The sequence below is a fragment of the Sebastes fasciatus genome, chromosome 19 (genome assembly GCF_043250625.1).
Source record: "Sebastes fasciatus isolate fSebFas1 chromosome 19, fSebFas1.pri, whole genome shotgun sequence".
NCBI lineage: Eukaryota > Metazoa > Chordata > Actinopteri > Perciformes > Sebastidae > Sebastes > Sebastes fasciatus.
In genome coordinates, this window is record NC_133813.1 from 27,339,174 (window position 1) to 27,365,293 (window position 26,120).

General features: G+C 43.2%; 1 protein-coding gene across 4 annotated transcripts; it reads left to right on the top strand.

Annotated features, from left to right (window-relative positions):
- The first annotated feature begins 297 nt into the window (after positions 1-297).
- olfm1b (olfactomedin 1b) lies at positions 298-25,591 on the top strand. 4 transcript variants are annotated; one of them, XM_074617429.1, is made up of 6 exons: positions 298-889; positions 7,916-8,074; positions 9,909-10,064; positions 12,079-12,298; positions 19,844-19,950; positions 23,475-25,591. In XM_074617429.1, exons 1-6 carry the CDS (start codon positions 824-826, stop codon positions 24,147-24,149), a joined length of 1,383 nt encoding a protein of 460 aa, XP_074473530.1. In that variant the 5' UTR covers positions 298-823; the 3' UTR covers positions 24,150-25,591. The 4 variants fall into 4 exon arrangements, with proteins under 4 accessions (XP_074473530.1, XP_074473531.1, XP_074473527.1 ...); XM_074617430.1 differs by having other exon boundaries at positions 307-889; positions 7,916-8,065; XM_074617426.1 differs by lacking the exon at positions 298-889 and adding an exon at positions 3,942-6,561.
- Positions 25,592-26,120: the final 529 nt, after the last annotated feature.

Consider the following 26,120-nt stretch of genomic DNA (forward strand, 5'->3'; position numbering starts at 1 on the left):
AACGTCGGACCCTGAACATGTTTTTGTTACTACTGAGGATAAGGAATGTAAATGTAAATAAATGTATTATTTGTATTATTACTAAGGATTTTTCCCCCCCAGATGCATATTAGATGACTCCAGAACAAGAGAAAGTGATATATTGCAGCATTTTCTAGTACCTAATAAGCCCCATTAGATTTGTCATGGGTCTATTGTCGTGTTGAATCAGTTGTTATATGTCTAAATGTTGATTAGTCAACAGTTTCTGATGGACTATCTACCATCAGATCCTGTTGGAGAGCTGTCTCCCTGCTGTCCTCCTGCCAGTTTAAATCTCCCTCTCTCTGCGATGTAACTTCCGCTCTCAGCACCATGGACAGCTCCGTCACCCTCATTTTTTTCCATCCAGAGCTTCACACGGCAGCTTGAGGCGGGGAGGTAAACTTTTGGCAATATCAGAGTGAAGGTTTATAGCTGCCGAGTCCATCCGACAGACAGCGTGTGCGCGCGTCTCCAGCCCAATGTTCATCCCAGTCCGACGCAGAGAGACATAAGAGCGGCCACGACCAGATCGGAGGAGGGAGAGGCACCGAGGAGAGACAGATCGGCTCCAGATATGAGATGAATATGCACAGAGACGATTCCGTGAAGCAGATCTGTCGCTGTGTGCCACTGGGCTGCTGAGGGATCAAACCAGAATCACAGCGAAACAGAGAGAAGCGAAGCGCCTCCACCGCGACAGAGAGCCGGGAGGACAGCACCGCTGAGCGGGGGGACAGGACGAAGAGGGACCGGATCTGCATGTGAGACCGCTGGTCCACACACACACCGGAGGAAAGAGATGCAGCCTGCGAGCAAGCTCCTCACTCTGATTCTCCTCATCTTCATGGGCACAGAACTCACCCAAGTAGGTTTTTAACGCCATTTTCCCTCTATTAAAAATCTAACAAACACCCAGCGGTTAATTGGTTTCAGATCCACCGAGAGATTAGAGCCGGTTAGCTCGCGTTAAGAGCCCGGTGAATTAGCCCTCTACCGCCGTTTAGACAGATTACCGGCTGGGATTACATGATGTGAATACATTGTGCTTGACGGGCGCGGATCAGATCCAGCAGAGCCCAGTCAGTATCCAGTACCCCCCCACCGCCCGGCCACATATACGGGGGGGTGGGTTCATTGCATGATGGGTCAATTCTCTCATTAGCAAATGGTCAGATTGATCAACTACAGGGCTGCTCGGAGACAATGTGTTGCCTCTAAAAAAGGCCATTGTTGAATGATGCTCTGAAATCTGGTCTCCACAACCAGATGCAGTGTCTCAGAGAAGGTGTTTGGAGCATGCTCACTGACCACAGTGTGACTTACTGTTTGCCTGCATGTGTGAGAGGGGGAGGAATATTTAGTCCAACAATGTAAAGCCACCCAGTAAACACATTTACTGGTCAATAAAATGCATCTCTGTGATTCTAAACTAGTCATTACTTCCTGCTCTCTGTTTTGCAGAAATGCATATAATAGTTAGTGTTGCATTAAACTGTTGCCTTTATAAATTCTCCCAGACAGAATAATGTTGTGGGAGAGAGAGCGAGGGAGTGGATTTATTTATCACCAGGCCCTGCCACTGTGGATTGAAGAATTTGACGATTTAATTGCCCATGCTTGAACGGAGAGTCATATTTCATGAGCTTCACCCTTGTGGGAATCCAATTGTGGTTGGTAATTGGAGACTAAAAAAAAAAGAAAGTGCCACAGAGGTACTATCAATAAATGAATCTCTGTTCCTGTAATATACTCCAAGTGACAAACTCAATAAAATGTGTTGGAAGTAGGCTGCTGCAGACCCTGCTGGCCCTGATAACAAATGTGTTAGAACAATATTGATGTCATATTTTACTTGACACAAATATGCCAGCGATTGATTTCAGCATGAGAAATGTCAGCGTGCTGAGAGCGGGACTTTTTTTATTTAGAGCAACAGCATTCATGTGGAATTCCATATTACTGGTGCCATTCTTATCTCCCTACATCGAAGCGTCAAATGTGTATAAGCCTGTAATGTGAGCTGGACACAGAAATGCTGACATGATGGAACAATGGGGCTATTTGCACTGATTGATGGAAACCATCAGACAGCCAGAGGTGGGAGGAAAAGAGAGTGTGTTTCACTTCGTGTTTGGTGACAGGCGGGTTGGGGTCCTGTGCACGGTGAGGGTCAGAGGCCCCCGCGTTACTGTGACAGTGTTTCTCTGATGGCCTGAGAGTGCGTGTCATCTGCTTGAAGGTAAGTCGATAGAAGTCCACAGCCTCGCCTGTCTGCTCCCTTCCAGGAGAACAGAAACACCAGAGACACTGACAGGCTCTATTTATACAGCCCTGCTATAGAAACCTACACTGTGGGAAGGCCAGGCCTCTCCACATCTCATCTCTGTTTGAAGATATAAAAGTGAGAGGTGTATCCAGAGAGATAGAGAGCCCTCTTTTTTTGCCAGATTACTCATGAGGGAAAAAAAGCCTTTCGTGCAGCACGGCCTCGACCTTTTGATGCTGAACAATGACGCTCTCTTAATGACCACTTGCTTCAAAAGTCTCACACAGTTTCAGACAGCGTGGGTGCAGCTGTGCCTCTTTTCTTAACATCTGGCCGAGGGGAGCGTGGTGGCGCCTGATTAGTAGCACGCTCTCCTCTTTAATTCCGCCCGCGTTTATTCGCCTCCATCCCCTCCGCTGAAGAAGGCTACTGCTCGGTGTTCACACAGAGAAGAATAGCAAGCAGCCAGAGAGCGGCATCTGTTCCTCACCTAGAGGCTCGCCCATGGCTTCAGGCCCACATCCTGAAGCATCTCACAGACACCTGACAAACACAGATGGCACTGCTGCAGCCGCCCCTTTGACACCCTGCAACCCCCAGAGCTCAAACAAGCAGCATGCAAAGGTTAACACCTGCACGTTAAGGTTTTAGATTGCACAATGAAGATTTCTTTTCTTTTTTTTACATTAATAAAAAATAGCTTCTAATTCACATGAAACAACTAAATCTACTTTGCAGACACGTCTACAGGGCTCCAGCAAGGGAACGTTTTTGAAACAGTTTAGGATTTTTAATGTGTGAAAGCAGAAGAATCAATCCGTTTTTTTTATGTGAGAAACTGAGATGGAGTTGAGCTGAATTGCAATACGCGTGGCAGCTGGGGTTGAAGCTATTTATTATTCAGTATGGTTGGTGGAGCGACAAGGCAAGTGGGGAGAGAGAGAGAGAGAGAGAGAAAGAGAGAAAGAAAGCTAGCAGAAGAGGAGTAGGTGGAGATACGGTGCATTTTGGAGTTCACTTGCAGGCTGGAAATGTGATTTTTCGCTACTGTGTGAGCATTTATAACATTGGATACCGAGTGTGTCAATGTGGTTCTCCTACTGTATATATACAGTCTAAACACCTGTTCGCTATAATGCAGTAGAGCACAATAGCTCAGTCAGAATACCACCTTCATGGAGCTTTTATATTGCATTATATTTTAAAGATGAGCCTGCTTGTTTGTCCCACCAGGCACATTACCACCTTTCACCTCCCTTAAAGAGGACCTATTATGCTTATGTTCAGGTGCATACCTATACTAAAAAAAAAGCTTTATTTTCTCATACCGGCTGTGCTGCATCACCTCTTTTCACCCTATCTGAAACACTGTTGGGATTGATCAACCCAACCAAACTCTTCAGACTCTGCTCCAGCTCCGCTCTAACTAGCTTTGTTTGAGGGCGTGCCAAACTAGCTGCAAACAAAAGTAACGTTGACTTATTTTGTCACGTCAGTCTTTAGTCATGTGACTCATAGGTATTGTTAGTCGCTATTCAGTGAAGTTAACGTTAACCTCAATGGTTTCCTAACCCTACCTAAGTGGTTGTGTTGCCTAAACCTAACTTCCTGTGAAAATGGAAGTTTATTTTGAAAGAACACTATGCATGTGAGGAGCGTTTATTGACACGCTGTCCCCGGTCCGTCCAAAAATAATGCGAGAGGGGTACCCCATGGGTCGGTCTCTAAGGCCGAGGGGCGCTGACCAAGCGACGGTATTTGACAAGTTGGGAGTGAGAATGTGTTGTATGCAAATGTGTCACTTGGTGACATCATCACGTTACGGAAGGAAAGGGGGGACTTCAAGCGAGGCGTTTCCGGCAGTTGAGGAGCAGTGTTTCTGTGGTAACTCCCTTTGGCGTGGACTTTGGGCTTTGTAACTTTGCGGACATTTTACATGCACAAAAAACTATATAACACTCTAAAGGAAAGGGGAAAAGGCCTCTTTTAAACCATAATTTGTGGCCTTTATTGAAAATAACTTTGAAGTCACACCTTCAGTAAACAGCACAACTCCAGCTACATTCTCTTAAAGTTCCCATAATGTGATCAACACCACTCTTATCTCCAATCTTATTGATGCAGGGCTTTTATATCAGGCTGCAAGCATGCTTATTATTATTATTATGTTTGCACATTTGAGATCTTGTATACTGAAGTATACATCAATCCCTCCGCAATAAGTGTTTTCTAATTCTAATGAGTGGTTTCAATTGGAAAATCTCTCTTTGAATCACTCTTGATTACTAGTCGGCTGATGATTGATTAATTGATTTTTTTTCATTGAGTCAAGCTTCTTTCATCAGAGCACCTGTGGCGTTCCTCCTGATGCTGCTGTGTTAACTTTACATTAGAGGTGGGACCCAAGCGTTTGATCATTTGTTTCACCTCCATTAAAACTGATCCACACCTGTGAAGCTGCACCCCTTTGAAAGCTCTGTCATTAGAGGCCGCTGAACTGCACCATATTACAGGAGACCAGACTGGACTCTGGACAGCAGTGCACAGCGGTGAGCTGACCCCCCCCCCCGCAGATGTTCCACAGTAATCTGTGGAGCCATCACTACTGTGAGCTCTCACCTCAAAGGTCATAAAGGAGTGGGAGAGATAAGAGAGGAGAGAGATGGAGGTGCAGTGGGTGCAAACTTTGCCTCCATCTTTCAGTTTACCAGAAAAATGCATTATGGAGCTGACAGAAATAGCTGTGGACACAGAGCCACTCGTGCTATTCTGGGGACCTCATGCATCATGCAGTGCTGCAATTTAGGCCGTCGTCTGGATCATTAGCCTATAGGCCTGAATGAATTATTTGTCATTTCTGAGAGATATCAATCTAAACAAAATAAGCACCATTTAGCTGCACTTCATAATAATGCACACACAATGTTTGGAGTCTACTAACCATGCATTCAGTGCGTAAACATGGCATCTATATAATGCAAAGTCAATGGAAATTGACAAGTTTTCTTTTTAATACTGAGCATTGGATTTTTAAATAGATGTTTTTTGCATATTTTGTACATGTTTCTTTGCATTTTAAAAGCACTTCCCTTTTGGTTCCAGCAACGCCAAAATCAGCTACACGATGGCGCCAGAGTCACACGAATCAACAGCTCGCCCTCTGTTGGAGCTGGAGGCATCATCCAGTGTCCCATCACTAAAACAGACCCAGAGTCCTTAAAGCCCTCTGGCAGTGAAATGCGACATTCTGCATAAGAATTTTGCCTATTTTTGCCATGTGAACTTGAATAGTTTGAGTTAGAAGGAGCTTTTATTACCATGCACGGTCCGGAGCAGGCGCGCCTCTCTCACAGAGAGCCTCCTGTCCTTTTGGGGCAGTGGAGACAGAAATGTCCCTGTCACTGTCCGCTATAAATAATCCATCAGCATCAGTGTCGGCCGACCTCAGCCGCACTGCTCATTGTCATTCCCTCTGGGGACGGTCGGTGTCGGCCAGCTGTGGGCGAATCAGGCGAATCAGGCGCCATCCCACAGATTAGCACGGACGGAGCCCAACCTGGCTGACATCATTGCGTCTGGCGGAGTAGATGGATCCGTAGTACCTCCTCTTTCCTCCTCCTTCCTCCTCTCATCCATTCGGAGCAGCCCGTGCGTGTAGTCAGTGGCACTTCATCACAGAGCGCAGCGAGGCAGGAGGCGGACCGTCGGGCGTCAACCAGATAGTACCGGAGAACCGGAGAGGAGGCAGCAGTGAGCGGGACAACGCGGGCACAGGAGCTATCACACAACACGTCTCCAGCAGGCTTTCTCTTCTTCTTCTTCTTCTTCTTCTTCTTCTTCTTCTTCTTCTTCTTCTTCTTCTCCTCCTTCCTCTGGAGCAAGTGTTGCAGTTTCCGTCTCCGTCCCGAGTCTTCTGTCCAGCTCGTGTCTCCACCGCCGCCAGGTCTTCGTTGGAGATGTCCAAAAAACGACCCGCCGAGCCGGAGTCCCGGGTGAACCAGCAAGCCGCACTGGGCATCATGACCCGCCTCCCTTGTTTCTCCCCGGAGTCTGTAGAATGAAGACGGCTTAAATTATTAAAAAAAAAAAAGAAAAAAAAGAAAGGTCCAAGCAGCGCAGAGATGTCTGTTCCTCTGCTGAAGATCGGCGTCGTGCTCAGCACCATGGCGATGATCACCAACTGGATGTCGCAGACCCTCCCCTCTCTGGTGGGGCTCAACACCACCAAGCTCACCGCGGCGCAGGGAGGCTACCCGGACCGGAGCACGGGAGTAAGTGCGCGACTTTAGCACATTTCCTGCAGGCTGGTTGGGGCTATTTAGTTTTTCTGAATGAATGTTGAATCCAAAGATAGGCAACATGCGTGCGCTTTGGTTCACGAGAGGAGAGATTCTGTCAACGTGATGCGCTCGCAAGGCGCATGCAAAAGTAAAGAGGACTTGGAGAGGCATCAGAGATCTCAGATCCTCCTGATGTGTGATGCTTCTGATGCTGCTCCAGCTGCTCCAGATGCTCCAGATGCCTCTGGGCTGCTGTCTCCGGACACAGGACACGAGGATCCTGCACTAAGTGGAAAGTTGTCGCTCGGTTCTTTTTCTCTGGTATATTGATAGAAATAAGAGAAAGTCAATTGACATGAGAATAATTTCCCCCACCGTGTGAAACAGCGGGAGTTCTTATTCTTCCTTTCCCAGTCTGTGTGAATGAGAGAGGCGTTCAAAGCCAAGGAAGGTATACTGTCATAGAGTGAAGAAGAAGAAGCGTCTCTTTGTGTCTCTGTCAGCCTGCTGGCACATTGTGAGCTGCCTCTGTGCCAGGACAAGAATGGGAGCTCTCTGTCAAGTGGAGGTTTGCTCTGGAATTTAGAACAATAGATGTTGAAGGCAAAGAAATAGATAAATAGTGAAAACAAAAAGAGCAGTGCTCTGATATTCATTCAGTTATCCTGGATGTCTGTTTCATGATTTTGAGACAGGACTTGTGAGATGTTATGTTAATGTGTTGTCAGTGACCGGTGGAACAGAGTAGTACAGATGCACACTGAGATATGACGGCAGGTGCTTGGTAGTGATTGTCTTTGTCTTGTCAGCACATCCTTTGGTAGAAAGCAGAGCAGCTGACTGTCAGCGGCTCCTTTTGGATTTTGTGAAGTCACTCCTTCTCACTAATTGACTCAATCAGCACAATTTCTTCTTTTTTTTAGCGCTGATGCAGCGATGAATATCTTTTTCAAAGTCACTCACTCTTCTGATCAGCAGGTTACTCTCTCTCTCTCTCAGCGATAAAAAACAACCTCTTTGTGACGTCGTGCACGTTACACTTCCACACAGCCAGCCCACTGAAGAATGGCTGTCTTGATTGGCTGCACCTTTCCTTCCTGTGGCTTTATACACTGTATGATGGTGCAAAACGGGTGGAGCCTGGTGGTTTGTGGTGATGGTCCTAATGCAATGCGGCTTTGGCATCACACAGGCACAATACACTTAATGGGCAAATATAGCAGCAAAATGACCTTTGTAATTTCAACGTGAGGATGTGTTTTTGTGATACCCTTTTGTCTCTTTCTGCTCCCCTCTCCTCCTGCAACTGCCCTTTTCTTCTACTCATCCGCTCCTTTGTTCTCAGGTGTTGCCAGCGAACCCAGAGGAGTCGTGGCAGGTGTACAGTTCGGCCCAGGATAGTGAGGGAAGGTGTGTCTGCACTGTGGTGGCGCCACAGCAGTCCATGTGTTCACGGGATGCCCGCACAAAACAACTGAGGCAGCTGTTAGAGAAGGTAATTACTGTTTAACTCCTCAGCAACGCGTCACCATGGCAGCCAGTCACAGTGACACAATACCCAGAGTGACCACCTTTACTGCTTTTACCTGCAGTACTTCACACACAAAGACACACACACATGTTTGTGGTCTTCCTGTTGGACAAGAATAGGAATCATGCTCTAATGAGCTCCCTGGAAACCCAACATGCATCATGGGCACACAGCCAAAGCTACACATCTAATGATGCAACCCGGCTCCATACACATAGACTGGAAGCTAAGGCTACCCCATTACTACACACTAAAGGAACATTTAAGCACATTTATGAAAAATACTTTTATTCCAAAAATGGAGTTAATCCCTAAATAATGTAGAGTAGAAACGTATCCTCATACAGCGGTTTGTATGATATCTTACCAAAAGTTATTCCTAATTTTTCATGCGTTTTCCTACGGAAAGACTGGAGGGGAAATTGACACATGTCAATTTCCCCTCCAGTCTTTTCAAAATAAATTTCTGTCTTCACAGGAAAGAACTTGGATCGGTTAAGGCAACCAAACTACTTATTCAGGTTTAGGAAAAGATCATAGTTTAGGTTAAAATAACTCCGGAAGTGGCGTAATTTAAGTTATTCGACAAATAAATCAACTTGGACGGTCCGTGTATCTTTTGGTCATTCGATTTTCCTTTCACAAATGGATATTAAAAAACAAAAAATGAGTGGTTATTTGATTTTCGTTTTAAAATACAAAAATGAATATTGAAATACAAGGCATTTTTTCTTTATCGGGGTAAAAAAGGGATGAACTAAACTTAGAAAATGAAAATCAACCCGTTTTTCTATTTCTAAAAACAAAAAATAAAATCACTAGAAGACAGAAACGAAAAAACGCCCTGTTTTTTCATATTCTGCGACCGGATGTTGCCATTTACAAATGTATGAGAGAAAACGAAGCACGGTGCTGTTGTGTAACTGAAGGTGATGGACATGGATCGGTATGTAGTTTTTTGAAACAATAAGAGTGTGTCTCAGGGAAGAAGACATGTCACAGCACCGTCCTCATGCACGCTCTTACTTTGTAAATGGCAGAATATAAAAAAACATGCGTTTTTTCATATTCTGTCTACTTGTGATTTTATTTTTTGTTTTAAGAAATAGAAAATGAAAATCAACCCGTTTTTTTTAAGTTAAGTTGATCCCTTTTTGACCCTGATGAAGAAAAACTTCTTGTATTTCAATATTAATTTTGTATTTTAAAACAAAATCAAATAACCACAAATTGTTTGTTTTTTAATATCCGTTTGTGAAAGGAAAATCAAATGACCGTGGACACGAACACCGGTCTCCTTGGCGAAAGGCCGGTGTTTTTTGATCCACCCATCCATACCGACCTCCTCCCTACGTGGCGTTGGCCGCTCCTAATACTTCCTGGTTCATGATTACATGCATCGTATTGATTTCGTGGGTTATATACAGATTACAGTGCATTACTTTTCGTAGGCATAGCTACGAACGGTGTGTGAACTGATCCACACAACAAATACAGACATCAACAGATCTCTCCTGTATAGATAGAAGATGTGCCAAGTTTCTGGAGTTTCTGGACCGCAACAGTTTTGGAGAAACCAAATGTCTTAACAGTATGCATTCTACACTTCCCCCATGTGTCTGAGGCCCCTGACTAGTTGGCCTGATGTCAGAGTTTGTGAGTAACTGCGAGCAGAGAGCCAAGCCAAAACAGCATATTGACAGTCTGTTGCGTTTTCTCTGCATCTCGTGCTCATCGCTCTAATTAGACTGTAATAAATAGAGATTTATTTCACGACTCAGTCCAATGTGTCCATCTGGCACCTCAGGTCCAGAACATGACCCAGTCCATCCAGGTCCTGGACCAGCGAACCCAGAGGGACCTGCAGTATGTGGAGAAGATGGAGGTCCAGCTCCGTGGTCTGGAGACCAAGTTCAGGCAGGTGGAGGAGAACCACAAGCAGAACATCGCCAAGCAATACAAGGTACGGAGCAGATCTCTAGCCACCTACCCGCCCGCCATCCTGTCACCGCTGCCCTGTAGCCCATCCCACACAGCCGTACCCATTCTGTGTTTGTGTGTTCCCACTGTGGAGATTTTTCAGAACTGACTGAACCACCATACCAAGAAATCCATAACGCATGCATAACCAAAGAGGTTCAATAATTGGATACATAAAACCTGCTGCAAAAATTCATATCCTTATTTCACACACACTTTATGAAGCCATGTAATGGAATCTTAAATCATCTTGGAAATAATGAGATTTATGTTTATCACACTGAGCAGATAATGTACCACCAAGATATCTGCACATGGGACACACATCCTTAATCTGATCTGATTAACGAGTAGACACTAAACCCTTTTTTTCTTAAAGGGTTTACTGTCCCATCAAAATAAAAGAAAGCTATTTTGAATAAATATTTTGCATGTAGGGTGGGGTATCATTGATCTTTTTCCATTATCAATATGCAGATTATTGTCTCGGTTCACTGATTAACTGTTTGGCTGTTAAAATAGTGAAACATTTAATCACAGGTAATGTCTTAAAGCTCAAGGTGACATCAGCAGATTACCTGGTTTATCCGACCTACAGTCCAAGTCAGAGAAAAGCAGCAAATCTCCAAAAATGAAGGAGCTGGAATTGAATCATTTTCAGGCAATTTTGTTTGAAAAAAGACTTAAACGATCAACCAATTTTCAAAATAGTTGACGATTATTTTGCTGCAGATTGACTAATGAATAATCGACTAATTGTTCCAGCTCTCCATTTAACAATAGAAGTGCTAAATGTTGTTTAAACACAAGCAGCCGTACTAGAACTTTCAAAATCAAAGAACAAGTAAACAAGACTTGACGAGACATTTAATGGCAAAATACTTTTAAATACTTTCTGTGACAAACATATTTCAGACGGTACCAACGAAGCCTTGAGGATCGATACCCAGCCTTCCTTGCAATCACTCACACAAATGTATTGTTTCAGTTTACCTGCATTCTTACCTTTAGCACGCTTCATCTAACCTGCACCGATACATTTGTGTGATCACCGATGCATGCTCACCTCATGCAACCACATTCAGTGCATGTGTGCAATTTTTCTGTAACACTTCTCAAGTGCATAATACTAAGTGTGTGTGCGTTTGTTTGTGTGTCTTGTTAGCCAGGTTAGCAAGCTCTAGCCCCTGTCAACAGTCTGTCATTTTCTTGCTTGCAGGGCTAACTTTAAGACAAGTAAAGAGAGCCACAGGGAAGAAGAGGCAGGTCAATTCCAGATTCCCCTGAACTGGGCCACAGTACTGAGAGCATTTGGGCGTCAAACAGTTAATTTACCTTTAGCACCATTAAGACTAAGAAACCCCACCCTTCTCCCAAACCAACCCACCACTGATCTCTTCCTGCATGTTACTGCTGTCAAAGTTTTCCATTTAAAAGCTTTTTTCAAACGTAAATACATTTATTATTATTATTATTATTATTATTATTATTAATAATTGCTGTTATTCATTTTATTTTTATTTTGGCTTTTGTCTATGCATATTTGGTTACTCAACAAATCTATACGTAAAACTATAGACGTAAAATTCGAGACACTTTGTTGTGTGTGACATGTAAAAGCATGTAACCCTTAATACGATGTTGCATTTTAAACGATGATGACCAATAAAGAGCTTTCCCAATTGTTGTCGGTGTACCGAGGGCTTGCTTTTTAGCGGCTGGTCACTGCCGGGGACGGAGCCACCTGCTCTGCTCGTCCAGCGGGCGGAGCGTATATCCCGGGTTTGTTTACTCAGACACACACCTGCACAGACAAACACACAGCTGTTCACACACAAACACTGAACACGGACACAGACAGGGGGTCATCATGTCAGTGAAGAGGCAGAGTAGAGACAGAGTAGTCAGGTTCAGACAGGTGTTTTTTAATTTTCTTTTATGGACAGTCTCCTTTTGTCGCGCATGACACTCAACCGAGCTTATTCTAATCCTTTCAGGCCATAAAAGCGAAAATGGAGGAGCTTAGACCGTTGATACCAGTGTTGGAGGAGTACAAAGCCGATGCCAAATTGGTATTGCAGTTTAAGGAGGAGGTCCAGAATCTGACGTCAGTTCTAAACGAACTTCAGGAGGAGATGGGGGCCTATGACTACGAGGAGCTCCACAACAGAGTGTCAAATCTTGAGGAGAGACTCCGAGCATGCATGCAAAAATTAGGTAGGCACAGAAAGCTTTTGGCACACACTTTGCTGCAAACATGTGCATGCACCAACACTCCCACTGATATGTAGTATGTTGTGAGTGGCCAGACAGAGATCCTCAGGCACATTCACACGACTCAGAACATCACAGGAACATTATGTGTGGCTGATGCTCTAGCACTCAAATGCATATTACACATAGAACATGATCTCCATTTACTGACTGTATGGTTGTATTTTGAACGTGCTCGCCCTCTAACGGACTTTGATATTGGTATACTCTTACACAGTCAAAGCAAACCGAAAGTCAAGTCCATTACAGGGCCACACGTGTACTCATAGAACTGGAATTACATCCAGTTCTGTACTTTTTCCTGCAAAGAAACCGTTGGTCGGTTGTCAGAAAATCAATAACAATGTTAAGTCATTAATTGACCAAAAAGCCAAATATTTTCTGGGTTCCAGCCCCTCAAGTTGAGGATGTGCTGCTTTTCTATTTTATGTCATTGTAAATTGAATATTTGGGAATTTTTATATGGTTGTCCTCGAGGAAAGAAATTCTTAGTCGACTAACACTGATACGATTTTGTCGACTAATTGATTAGTTGATTTAATCGACTGATCTGTAAAGCTGAGTTTCTCCACAAAGAATCACACAAATGCACCACTTTAAATCTGCTGTTTACCAGAGATGTGCTCATGAGTTTCTTGGAAATAAGTCATTCAGCATGAAAAAGCATAAAAAATATGCACAAATCATAACATGGCAAACTGCAGCCCAACAGGCAACAACAGCTGTCAGTGTGTCAGTGTGCTGACTTGACTATGACTTGCCCCAAACTGCATGTGAATATCATAAAGTGGGCATGTCTGTAACGGGGAGACTCGTGGGTACCCATAGAACCCATTTACATTCACATATCTGGAGGTCAGAGGTCAAGGGACCCCTTTGAAAATGGACATGACAGTTTTTCCTCACCAAAATTTTGTGCAAGTTTGGAACGTTATTTAATCTCCTCAAGCCAGTATGACATGGTTGGTACCGATGGATTCACGTGTTTCACATGATACCAGTATCTTCACTCTAGCTTTACAACTGAGCCCGCTACAACCTAAAAATTTAAAGTTGTGTTAATGCTAGAAACTAAAGAAATTAGTTGCGTTAAAACGCATTTGCGTTAACGCGTTATCGGGTTCAATTTTGACAGCCTTAAATACATTACAACGAAATTTGCGAACCCCCATGAATGTATAGCAGCGTCCTGCAAAACTGGCTTCCTGTGATGAAATAGGTGGGATGTTTAAATACATGATTAAGCATGAGATGTTTCACAGGTACATACACAAACACAAACACACTGCAATGGACAGCATGCAGAGGAAAAGAGCTGCAGACAGACAGAGAGTTCCTATCACAGTCTTATCTTTGCTTTTAGCCTCTGTCTCAGTCTCTTCACACCTCTGTCACAGCCCACAGTGCTAATAGATGCACACCCACACTACAGTGACTAAGATTTATTACAAGAGCAGAGACACTTACACGGCGCACATCACGGGTATATTGTGTCCCTGTTTCAAATTATTCACAGCGCAAGATGACAGAATGAAATTGGGAAAAAAAACTTTTGGTTACAAAGCCTACTGTTCATTTTGGACAGCTAGTGGAGACACAGAGATTGTATTTAAATTGAACATGTAGAGTAGAAAAGGCAGACAGCTAATCTCAGCTCCCCAGTTCCTTCTTCTGTCATTATTTCTCTTTATCTACGCACATGCAGTTATTTTGTTTACTGGCCACATCTGCTGACACTACCCACCGGACTGGAGCGAGAGTCTTGTCCGTGTTTTCGCTCGCAGTTCGATGCACATGCCGCCGCTCACATCTGCGGTCAGCCTGCCAAAGATAGGAGAGCGGGGAACTGCGGGAGATACTCCAGTGTGTGTTTGTGTGAGATCAGACGAGATAAAGGCGAGGTCACCCAGCGAGGGACTGGCTCAGGCAGAACAGAGGGTGGCTCTTCCTTTCATCTTCACACCATTGCAGAGGCACTCATGCATAGTGCACACAAATACACTCCCGTTATTGAGATCAAACTTGCGAAGGTCACTAAACAAATTTGCATCAGCACATCAACAACAGAGGGGGAAAAAAAGAAAAAATAAGGAGGGCAGGAGAAATTTGAGTATTGAATAATAGATACAGCGACAGGACAAATTGATAGGAGGTGGTGAGGGGGAAGGAGAAAGAGTGATAAAGTGAAGGCGAGCGGGGAAAGTGAAAGAGAGTAACTAGGGTCCCTGCAGAGCTGTCCTTCAAGCTGTTTTGTGCCGGAGAGACTAACAGACCGGCGGCAGCTGGGACACAATGGCCATCGATCAAGGGGACATGCCAGCTTGCTGGGCAATAATCAAATAAATAAATCACCCGGTGTCGTGGCCCAGCAATGTGGAGGCACAGAGAGCTTCAGGCAAATCCAGTCCCTTCACAACGAAACCCTGACGAATGGAGCAGGAAAGTCATAGCAGCACATAAAGCCGTCTGCTACCTGCTCTGCAGCCATTGTTCTCACCTTCCATTTCCTCTGTGGAGAACACAGTTACAGGCCATAATGTTACAGCCACGTTCACCTGCCACACAATCAATATTTCTCTCTTTACAAACAACCTCGACGTTTCTCTTATTAATTAATTTCCCCTCTCCCTCATCTTTATTAAAGAAGAATTGGTTTATTTTGATGAATGTTTGTACTTTTGGCTATTGCTCCTTTTTAACTGCTGAGATCTGGGAACATGGAAACATCACTAGTCAGACGTTAAGGTTTTAAAACCCATGAAAACTATTTTTCTATAACATTAAATATGAATGACTAAATATAACTGATGGTACATGTCCACAGGCTCCGTCCTTTCCACGCTTCCCATTCATTGTCTATGTAAGCAGCCGTGCAATGCATTCTGGTAGCGTGGTGGTGCGATTCGAGAAACGGAGCGTCACGACGCCCGCTCCTTATTTGAATAAAGTTGAGGGCTAGTCTACTTTGTGCAAATCACAGGCGTCCGACGCAATTCGCCACCTCGGGAAACTCACGAGAATCATTTAAAATAAACATTGTTGATCTAAAATAAAGACAGATTCAGCAACTGCACGGCTTATTTCTCGCCTCAAATGTTCTCAGAAACACGTTTCGGTGAACTTTTTTCGTGAAATAAGAGAAGAAAGTTTCCAAACCAAAATGTCATAACATTGCGCCCTGAACTTTGACCCTCTTGCTCATATATCCACTGCGCAGAAGAGGATTGTGGGTCAGAATAGCCAGAAAAGCATGCTGGCTTGCATACTGCAAAATGTGATGTAGTAGGACATCCTGGTATTTTTGGCATACTGCATTTGACCTACTATGTATTAGGACATACTAAATCTTTTTCTGGCGTAGGCTACTACTTAGTATGGTAGTATGGGTATTGGATCGACAGACAGTGTTTTGTGTGCAATAGGTGATTACTATCTACCAGAGCTGCTAAACATCAGTCAATTAATTGATTTGTAGATAATCTAAAAATAATTGGCCACTGTTTTAATTATCAACTCATTGTTTTTGTCAATTTTTAACATTTGCTGGTTCCAGCTTCTCAGATATGAGGTCTGATGTTTTTCTTTGTCACACAGCAGAGTAAACTGAATGCAACAATAAAAAACAGTGACTGTCCAGTTTACTTTGAAAGGAAGTCGTCGGTAGAGGTTGGCAGTCTGCACACCCTCATGAAGACTTGTTGGGTTGAAACGCGTTGGTGTCATCGATGCCTTCATGAAGGATTTTAAATTCACCATCAGAGTGCCTTGGATGTTTTCCAGACTGCCATCCTATACCGAGGACCTCCTTTCAAAGTAAGCTGGACACTCACTGTTTTTTACTGATATTTGACTACTTGCCTCATCCTTGAAGAGTACCTGTTTTTTCTTCAACATTACCCACAGCGAGTTTCCTGACCCAATGCAGCACTCCCAATTTATTTCTTTTCTTAATATCTTTTTGGAAAGTTGGTCGGACAAACTGAGACGTCTAAATACGTCACCTTGGGCTGTTTTTCCATTATTTTCTGACATTTTACAGACAAAACGAAGAATCAATTAATCAAGAACATTATTGAAAGATTAATCAATTCAATTATTTAATTAATTATAATTGTTATTTGCAGCCCTATATTCAATATTTTGGGTGCGCTCACTTTCGGGTTTACCTCCAAATAAAGTGGTTTAGATAGTCAGGTGTACAAGCTGTCTGACCACTCCTGTTTCTTACTGGACTTTGGCGTTGCCATGACAACATTGTTGCCCCGTTCCCAGATCTCACCAAGTACTTCAGTGAGTACAATGCTATCATAGCCAATAGCCATATAGAAAACTACAAAAGTAAGACCCACATTGAAATGAACTGAAATGGTCCTTTAAAAACAAATACTCCTCAGAAAAAGAGTGTTCATTTTATATGTAAATCCTCACATTTGGGGGTAAAGGCTGGTTCAGTTCCTATTAGGTTTTCCATTTGCTCTGCCCTCGGCCTCGGCTCCGGCAAATTCAGGCCAAAAGGGGATTAGACCCCGTGTGCATCTCCAGAATGCAGATCCATCAGCGGGCCCCCCAGCAGCCTGCAGTATAGTGTCATCTAAAGATAGAGGGCATGATTAGAGAAAAGAAATAAATAAATCAATAGCCAATGTATGACTGCGGTCTCTAATCCCACTGAGGGTTGCGTAAGGGACTCAACCCCCCACTGGAAATAGTAGATGCTGCTCATGTGACCATGTGTTTGTCTCTCAGCCCGCCGCTGAGGTGTGATGCCCAAACACACTCACAGGCACGACATATGTTGCACATAGAGACACACAAACAGTCATTATACACAGTTTTATTATGTAAGGGAAAGAAATTTGACCAGATGAGACGATGGAGTGACACAGAGAACAGAATGAGACGAGCAGAGGCAACAAAAATGAAACGTGGATTGTGTGACTTCAAAGTAAAATTACTTTTCACAACAATAAATTCCAAATTCAGAGCATTAATATAGCAGCAAACAACTATTGTCTATGTAAAGATATAGAGGAGTAATGTCTACCTGAGCAGAGAGTGAAGTCACTCTGAGTGTGTTGTAATCTGAGCTTCTGTGTTCTGTCTTTAAGTAGCTGGGCCGCGCGATTAGCTAGCGCCGCCGCTCTGCACTGCGCTCATACGATGGTTACCGTAGATAACGGTGTCCTGACCAACGGCGTCATCACGGACGCATAACGAACTAGCCCACAGTTTGCAGAGATGCATGCCCAAAACAAAAGCCCACAACTCATCTGCTTTTAGGATACATCCACACTAATATGTTTTTTCTTTTAAAAACATTACATTTTTGCTACGGAGACATTTGAAAACGCTGCTGACACAGTTTTAGTTTTAAAACTGCGGGGTAGCGTTTATGTTTGTACGGGCAGAAACGGAGACCTTTAAAAATAATGTTGCAGACACCCACGTTCGCTTCTCTATTGGGTCCCATCGGTCATGACTCGTCTTTCCCTGATTCATCACAGCCCTATCACGCAAACGTTTTCCGGAAGTAACCTATCCACACGCATGCCCAGTGTAGGTGAATGGTCTCGTCATATGCGTTTTCAGGCGGAGATCAATTCTGTAATGGCCCTAAAACGCTTGTCTGGATGGAGGTTTTTGCTTTAAAACGGCATTTCATGTGGATGTAGCCTTAAACATTATGAAATTCTTGGATATCAACAGGTTTTTGTATACGCAAATATCGCAACGCCGACCTTTTCAAGAAGGTGGATGAAGGAATGAAAGAGGGAGGCTTTGTTTGCGCTGTCGAACATGTCTGCCCCCGGTTACATTAATCGGAGTATGCACGGCTGCTTGTAAACAGGAATATTAGTGGAATATTAATTTTCATTCGCCACGTAAACAGCTTGGTAGGAACTAGGGATATTAATAATTAACCGTTTAACCGTTAACCAATATTAAGCATTTTAACCGATTAACACTATCGGTTAAAACAGTTAAAAGAAATGTTAATAATTAATTAAAAAGCGGAGAAAAACTCATCACTTTAAGAGAGTCTGAGCCGGCGTTACAGGTACAGGAAGTTGGCTCCCGTCTATAGCTCGCTTGAGCGGAGGAGTTGTAGCATCGTAGTATTTATTCATCAACAAATAAACTGTACACACACTGTCTGCTACAGCTACGTTCACAGCTAGAACGCCACCGACAACACACACACGGTCTGTTGGAAACTCACTGAAGTTACGCCGCGCTGACAGACCGTATGTGTGTGACAATGGTGAGTATGAAGCTACCAGCAGAGCTAGAGCTGCTAACGTAGCACAAACACACACACTGTCGGACAATCGCTACCGTTAATCCGGGCAGACAGAGTGTCGTTACGCCGGGCAGACACACAGATGACAACCTGCTAAACTAAACTGAATGTGCGGTGGAGACTTTTACTGGGAAAGTGGCTGCATGTCCGCGACACTACACGCAGCATCGTAGCTGCTAAGTTAACGCTCCCGGACGGTGAACTGGGGACCGTCTGTTGTGATCATACACTGCAGCTGCATGTGAGGCACAAATCTTGTCGGTTAGCGGTTAATAATCAGTTAACGAGGGTCGGTTGTCGGTTAAGAACAATTTTCAAAACTAGCATCCCTAGTAGGAACATTGTCTTTTCAGAATAAGCGCCAAAAACTGAATATTTTGTGCATGTAAACATAGTCACAGTTAGCTCTGTCAGCAGAGTTGCCATGTTGAGAGCCGTGTGGAGGCAATTCCTCAGTCATAGATATGCTCTGAATTTGGAATTTAGCACCTCTCAGGCCAAGAGAGATGATATAAAGAGAGAGGGATGATGAGCGTTCTAGTTCGGGGTTAATGGATGCAACGCTTCACAGAGAAAGATGTTAATGAAAACCTTAAGTGAGCCACTGTCACAGTCCCACTTTTTAAATTAGCATATGAGAACGACTCATTTCATTCGTGGGATAAAATGAACTCATAGAAACCATCTAATTGACTTTTGCCTTGAAAAACTGCCGATATCTAAAGGAACGGATGGGCTGCAGCGGTGTTTGGAGGTATTGTTATTTGGCGCCTGTCCTCATTAGAAAGGGCACATCAGTCTGACCAGTCAGGGAGGGACACAGGACCCAGTGTTAGTTTTGTCAAATTCACATTAACACCTCAATCAACACTAATTAACACTCCAGCAGCTTACAAGCAGCACACTGGAGCAGAATACACAGAGGCTCTCCCTCTCTTATTCCCTGTTCCTCTCACACATCCACACAGAGAGAGTAAAACAGGCATTAGCATGTGTGAACTGAATAATAAGCACCTCGTGTACAGTACAAAGAGAAAATAACAAGCTGGACGTCGACTCCCTCCATCTGCAGGCAAACTCGTCTGGATTTAAAGTGAATGAAAGTGAATCCCTTGTAATAGAGTTTGAGGTAAATACCCGAACGGGTGTTGCTCTAGATGTTCCCATCTCACTTGTTTCCCATGCAGCATGTGGCAAGCTGACGGGCATCAGCGATCCCATCACCATCAAGACGTCCGGATCCAGGTTCGGCTCCTGGATGACCGACCCTCTGGCACCTGAAGGAGATACTCGGGTATGTACCGCTGCACACAGTCACACAGCATGGATGGGAGTGACCTCCTAATGTGATGTTGAATGTACTGCCGGGCATCGGACTGTCTGGCTCAGATTATGTTTTGATCAGACAGCTTCTGATTTAAATCATAATTTTGGCAATTTGAGTCTTTTATTTTGTTCAGGCAACGTTTTTGAGTGGCTGCTTGTTTAGACAGCATTATCATTAGAATATACAAATATTTCTATTGACATTTGCACAACAGGATGAGAAATGTGAATAGTATTTGGCGATTAGACTCCATCCTGACATCATATTTTAAGGGGGTGGTGAGCTGGTGAGTAGAATAGGACTGGAGGTGGATGGGGGGCAACGATATTGCCTAAAATGACAGCCGACAGCAGCAAAGAGGAGAACAGATTTAAAGTTTCACAACAGTGACATGATTGGTGGATGGAGATCGTTGCAAAATGTAGTTAAGTGAAGGCCCATAATCAGTAAGAAGAAGTGGAAGGAGTGACAGAGAGAGAGAATTATAAATGAATGAAGTGGTGCGTTCCATTTGAACTGGGAAGTGTGAGTTTCAGTATTCCCAGTCGAAATTTCAAACTGCAACTCCGACCTCAAAATCAAAGATGGCTGCTCCGTGCATCAACAGTCAAAGAGCTGTAATAATATACTGTTTATGAGCACTTCTGTACACACAGTACTGTCCAACTTCCATCTGTGGACATGTTGCTACAGTGCTACAAAATACCGGCATAATGCGTTGTTATCAACTGGTATTGTAAGTTTTGTAGAAAAATGTTAATTTTCTCAACGTAAGGTATCAACAAAGTTGTTCAAAAAATTTCCCTCAGCTGTACGGAGCATTTTACTGTCTTTCAGCTCATTGTTTTGGCTTTACAGCCAACACTACCTAACCTGCACCAAACAGCAGACAAAGTTAACGACTATAGGTGAACATTTAGCGGCTTAAGAGGAAGGAGGAGGAAGGAGAGGGAATAGTGGGCAGAAACATGATTCCACTGCTCGTGTTGTCTGCTGGATGTATAAATAAGAAGCAGTTAGGTTTGCCATATCAGCTTTGTAAAGTGAAATACACGATATGCAAAAATTGCTCCCAGTGGCCAAACAAATCAATGAATGCAGGTTTAAGGCGGGGCTATGTGTTGGCGATACGTATCATGAATAGGGTTGGAACGGTTCACAAAAATCACGGTTCGGTTCATATCACGGTTTTGGGGTCACGGTTTTCGGTTTGGTTCGGTACATTTATGTTAAAGAGAGGAAGTCATGTTCTGATTTCAACATGCTTTTCATTTATTTGGCAAAAATAAGTTAAATGTTTGCCTTAACAAAAGTGTGGCTTACATAAAGAACATAAACACTTCTTCATTGACAAATCTGAACTGAAAGAATAGCTCTTCTACAGTCATTAGTACAAACAAAATATGCAGCTTTGTTATGTTCATATAAATATGATGAAATTATAAACTAAGGCCAAACATTGAAGCATAAGCTCAACCAGAACTATGCTAAAAAAATGTATAGCTTTTATGAATGAGCTATGAGCTGTGAGTTTATAGCTCATTCAACAGTGGCTCATTCGTCATAATTCTTACTATAACAGTTAAGGCACTCAAATACTGACATATTGTCAATAAGAAAACATCAATTACAAAAATAAAATTACAAATGTCTAAATGTAATGTTCCACCTTAAGGCTGTTGGTTAATCCTCAACTGCTGCTTATGCTAGTTTATACAGGGCAGGCACTTTCAAAATTTAAAAATCCAAAAGCAGACAGCGACATAATCTGGTGTGTTGTCATCCTCAATGTTTGGCTTTGCTTTCTGTAATCTCCTAATTTGACCCTGCTGGTGCATGTGCAGACGAAAACAGTGATTTTTTTCAGCGTTGATTTGAACACTTAGTGTTTACAGTTAACAGAATTTGTAAGATACAAAAAGTCACATAAACAATTCATAATTCCTCAACTGTTTCCACTGTCCATGCCACACATACACAAATAAACATAGCAACGTTTGAGAGCTGAAATGATTAGTTGATCAGAGAAAGGTAATCTGCAACATTTTGATTCATTCATTTTTAAAGCAAAAATCACTGGTTTCACCTTCTCTGTTGAAAATATTTTCAGATATTTTCTTAGTATTCTACAGTTTGATAGTAAACGGATTATAATTGGGTTTTAAACTGTTGGTCAAACAACACAACCAATTTGAATTTGGGCTTTTTTTGGGCTGATGATAATCTACAGATTAAGCTTTAATGAAAACAATATTAGTCCCACAATATTTGAAATGCGTACATTGAGAACATGAATACAATCACACCGGCTGTAAACATTTAATGCTGAAGAGACACGTCCCTGAAGATGTGCAACACAAATAGTTGCCCTGACTGTAAAGTAAGAGTTCGGCCTTGATCGTAGGTGAAGGTCAATTCTTGCTGTGAATTTTAATAACAGTTGGTGTTAATTGGTCGCTGTGCTTTTATCAGCTGATTGCCTCTGATTGCAGAGCGGGGCCTCTGTTGGCTCAATAAATGGGTCCGCTTTCATTACTAAAACACATAAAAATGAAATGCCGGGGATAAATCTATGGGGTCTTAACGCTGTACCAGCTTGAAATAAATTATTTATTTGTCGGCTACATGTTCTTTATGCACCGACTTTATGTGACACATTAATAAGAGACAGAACTCTCAATGTCACATGGGAGGAAAGGGGATACAAACTTTAGAAGGACCAGCAGCATACAGTACAGTAGCTGTGCTTCCTGAAGGCTAATCGTCATGACAACACAGGCTGTATAATGTGTATATTTTAGAAGATTCTGCTGACTGAGATTATATTTAGCATACTGTAAAGGCAACTTTTTTTTGTAGAAACGAATACATTTTGAACAGAACACATGAAAGATGTGCTGCGTTATCAAAGGGCAGAAAAAGAAGAGTGAGAGTAATTGACGGGAGCAGACATTTGCTCCATTTCTTTTTATCTCTTTGTTTCCATACCTTGGGTTTTTTTTCCTGGGCCCTTGGAGACCTGCTTCCTTGATATGAATCATTTTTTAAGTCAATCACAGCAGCTCATGGAAGCAGGTAGAGGAAGGGCTTCAGGTGCCTCAGTCCCTGTGAGACTAAGGAAGTGTTTGAACCACGAGTTCCGGAGTAGGAGCTCCCTGCCCACCAGCAAGAAAGCCGGGTCCAAGCCGCTGAGACGGGCCTTTTATCTGGAATGATGGCCGTTCTCCCTGCGGGGGCCCAGCTCCTGCCACCCTGCGGCTGTCACGCTGACTGTTTGTATTCAGAAGCTGCCGAATCTCAGTTTGGTCTGCTCCTTGAGGAAGTCTCAGCGCTATAACTTAATTGGGATGCTTGTTGAGGGTGTGATGTGATTTATTCTGTGTGATCTGCATAGAAGAGTCAGATATTCTCGGCACACTGATGAATGATGAGGACTGGTTGAAGGCTGCTGCGTTTGATGCTAATTCTTCTTTCTCGTCATGATGTTGTAGGTCTGGTACATGGATGGTTACCACAACAACCGCTTCGTGCGGGAGTACAAGTCGATGCAGGACTTTATGACGTCAGACAACTTCACGTCCCACCGGCTGCCCCACCCCTGGTCGGGAACGGGTCAGGTGGTCTACAACGGCTCCATCTACTTCAACAAATTCCAGAGCCACGTCATCATCAAGTTCGACTTCCGCACCTCCTCCATCAGCAAGTCCCGGCAGCTCGACTACGCCGGCTTCAACAACGCGTATCACTACGCCTGGGGTGGCCACTCCGACATTGACCTGATGGTGGACGAAGGGGGCCTGTGGGCTGTCTACGCCACCAACCAGAACGCCGGCAACATTGTCCTCAGCAAGCTGAACCCCAACACGCTGCAGATCGTCAAGAGCTGGACCACCAACCACCCCAAAAGGAGCGCCGGCGAGTCTTTTATGATCTGCGGAACGCTCTACGTCACCAATGGCTACTCGGGAGGCACCAAGGTGTACTACGCCTACTCCACCAACTCCTCTACCTACGAGTACATCGACATTGCCTTCCAGAATAAGTACTCACATATCTCAATGCTGGACTACAACCCGCGAGACCGAGCCCTCTACGCGTGGAACAATGGCCATCAGGTCCTCTACAATGTCACACTGTTCCACGTGATCCGCTCAGAAGAACTGTAACCACAGAAAATGGATTACATACATAAATACATATTGTCTGTGTAGAGATCTCCCTATATACAAAAATATATCTGCGAAAGAAAAGACTATGGCAAGACCATTCTATTTATAATATCAAATTTACTGAGAGACTGCATCAACACTGAATGCAAAGTGGATTGAATGTGCATAAAAAAAAAATCTAAAGTTGAAGGGTTTCATTCCAAAATGTGATATATTTGTTACAGAAAAAAAAGCTTTATCAGTTAATATCGCAGATGATTGTTCATAAAACAGTTTTGTAAATAAAAGGTCTTAATATAACTTTTACCCATAGTAGACCATCATTTTGTTAGAGGTATTTTATTTTGGAATGAAACTCTTTAATTTTTTGCCGCGTAGAAAATGATTGTAAAAGTAGACTAATACATCAGATTTAAAAGAATATGAACAGATGCCAAAAAGAAAAAATACATCACGCCTTTTTTTTTATATTATGGAAGCTCATTCCTGTGGCTCCGGTTCTTCTGTAGAAATCCTCCCAGCTGAACTTTTCTTTTGGTCAATGGGGGTCCTGAAACAAAGACTGTTGTGTAATAAACTGTTGGATCCCCAGTGTCCCATGGACAGGCAGAAAAGGGGGAGGTCAGTCTAGTCAGAAGACCTGATAGCCTAATGGGTGTCATATCGTTTTTATCAAGTACAGTAGCAAATCAAAAGTCTGTAGAGAAACAGCAAACAATAAGAACATCCACTAAAAGACCTGAAGGCACTGACTGTTGACAGCGCTGTTGTTTGAGATGATTTTCCCGTGTTAGTGACTATGTGTGAAAAAGGCTTTCTTTGCATGAGTGTTTTCTATCACTCCGGTCTGCTCTTCTGAATGTCTTTTGCTGTATGATACTATAAAAAAAGGAGGGAGGGTGGAGGGGAGGGAGGGAGGGAGGGAGGGGAAGGGAGGTAGAATACCTTTGGGATTTGAGGATTTGCAAAGAACTTTACTTTTTTTTCCCTGCTTCTTTCTACTTAGTTCTTGTTTTGTTTATTTTTCTTTGCAATCATTCTATTTTTCAAATGTTCTCGTACCACTGTAACTGTTGGCACCGGTTATGCCTCTCTGTATTTGTTTATTTGGACTGCGTGGGATGAATCTATCTAGCTCACATCGCTCTGAACAAAAAAAAAAAAAAAACAGAATGTATCGAGTAATGTATCCTGGGAACCCGGTCCTCCTATCTTCAATTCACATCATGCGCCTGTAGTAGGGAGAGTTTTTTTTATATAGAGGATAATCCTGTCTCATGTCATGTTTCCTCCCCACCTGCTAGTGAAGGATAATGCTGTTTAAATGTATACCCTTGCAGAGGACAAAAGCTTTTCACTCTTTTTGCGCTTTGCTGGACATGTGTTGTATCTGAGATGAGATAGTTAATGATTCGTGTCAATAAAACAGAGAAATCTGACGCTGGGATTGTTGCCTTAAAAATCCACAAGCTGCCATCTGACAGCTGAGTGCATGGCTGTTCATATGGAGGTCACTTTTACATCCAAACTAATGCTCTTATTTCCTGCCTCCGGGGTTATCCTTCATTAAGATTACACAGAGAGGCCACTCCGTTCTTTTGTTCGGTTGTGGGAAAAGATGAAGCATTTACAGACAGTGTCACATTTTTTAGAAGTCTTAAAAGACCAGTGTGTAACGATTTGGGGGTTCTTTTGGCAGAAATGTAATATAATTTTAATGAGTATGTTTTCTTTAGTGTATAATCACCTTAGAATGAGCCGTTTATATACAGAACGGACAAAGCAAACACTGGCTCTAGAGAGGGTCTTTTGTGTTTTCACACCGGCACCGTAGTTCTCCTCAGCCCGTTCTCATTCCCAGGGTATCAAATACTGACGCTTTATCACGGCTGACAGTGTGTTGGTACGCGGGGTGGGCGTAGGAGAAGTATTCATCCAGGAGGCCGCCGTTCGTGTCCCATACGTCAC